A 1,479-nucleotide genomic window follows, 5' to 3' on the forward strand; every position below is an offset into this window, starting at 1 on the left:
CGTGGAGAAGGGAGGCCTGAGGACGGAGAGAAAGGAACAGCAGTAGATTACACCATCGGGGGCCACAGACGGAACTGCAGCCTGGGAGGCAGGAAATGAACATGACTTTTCTTCTCTCCAAGGAGCCCCGCCCCGCTCCCAAATCACTGAGTCCCCTTCCCCTCCGCCTCCGGACCCTCCTCGGCTCACGGTGTCTGACAGAGGCTGAGAGCCACTTCGTAAGGTGCTTTGAGACGCTGGACGCGGCCTGTGCATGGGTTCTGGCCTTCTGGGCCTGACCGCGAGGGGAGCGGGGCTGGGAGTGGGGAGCAGCGTGGCCGTGTTTACAGGCAGCTCCCAGACGCACCAGCGCTGGTCACGCCACACCAACTCCCAGGAGACGTGCTCCTTTCAAATCAGCAGCGGGTATTCCCAGGACACCCACGTGATGTGAGCTTTGGCGAGTCCGGCTCTCTCATCGGCCGGCATCCTGGGTGGGTGACAGCAGGCAGCCTTCAATGTGCGTGCACATCCTAACACCCGGTGACGTCATTGTCTTGGTTGTCAGCGCTCACCTGTCTGAGCTGAACTCAGTTTGCAAATGCTCCCTATCGACTCTATAAATATTCATCAGCGATGAGGTCAGATTCAGCCGTGGAATTCAGCAAAGGATCATCATCACCAACCCCGGCCTTCCCCCTCCTTCCCACAGGAGCCAGGGAGCCGCAGGATCCCATTCCAGCAGCTGAAGGAAAACAGACCGAGCTGCAGTGCGGTCGGACAGACGGACGGACGGGGCAGGAGAAGATGAGCAAGATGTTAATTACGGGGACTGCGTGCCCGGTGACGGATGTGCTGCTCCTGAGGGCCTCGCCGCTCTCATTGACTCTATCAGGGTAATTTCCCTAAGTGCAGTGGGGACCGGTGACGAATCTTTCTGCCAATAAAAATATTTGCAAGACACTTAAAAAAAAAATTGGTAAGCCCACCTAGCAGGCGAGGCTGGCTTACATACTGATGAACTGGAAAATCAAAACGACCACAGAACTCGCCTTCCAAGGGGGGGGGGGCAGGGGGAAATCACGTAAATACCAAGAATTATTGTCATTAGCCCCCGGGTCACACATGAGCAGTCTCCACTGCTGGGTGTAGTGGCCCTGGCGTGGGTCTTTGGGTTCTGGTGGGGGGCGTGGGGGTGGTGGGGAAGGGGTGGGCTGCCTCAGTTACAGACAAAATAGATGACTAGCCTGGTGCCAATTAACCTCCCTTTAATTGATAATTAATTTTAAAACCTATTTACTCTTCGTGGAACAGCTGCGACTTTAAAGGGACCACTGCGAAAACACACGGAGGAGCCAGCCCTCGCTCAGGAAATGAAGGGGGCCTCTCGGGGAATGAGAAAGTCCAGGCCTCTCGGACGAGCCAGTTTATTAAAGGATCCTGAACGTCCACGAAGGTGACAGATCAAAGCCATGGGGTGGTCGCAGCTGCCTTCTACGT

General features: G+C 56.1%; 1 protein-coding gene across 1 annotated transcript in view; it reads left to right on the top strand.

Annotated features, from left to right (window-relative positions):
- Positions 1 to 955, top strand: part of CUNH12orf49 (chromosome unknown C12orf49 homolog) — a 69,032-nt gene extending 68,077 nt beyond the window's left edge. Inside the window, exon 5 of the mRNA XM_006098249.3 lies at positions 692 to 955. Within this exon, the coding sequence (XP_006098311.1) occupies positions 692 to 790 (99 nt within the window). The 3' untranslated portion in view covers positions 791 to 955. The remainder of the gene's footprint in view (positions 1 to 691) is intronic.
- Positions 956 to 1,479: the final 524 nt, after the last annotated feature.

This window comes from Myotis lucifugus, unplaced genomic scaffold, assembly GCF_000147115.1.
Source record: "Myotis lucifugus unplaced genomic scaffold, Myoluc2.0 scaffold_226, whole genome shotgun sequence".
Classification (NCBI taxonomy): domain Eukaryota; kingdom Metazoa; phylum Chordata; class Mammalia; order Chiroptera; family Vespertilionidae; genus Myotis; species Myotis lucifugus.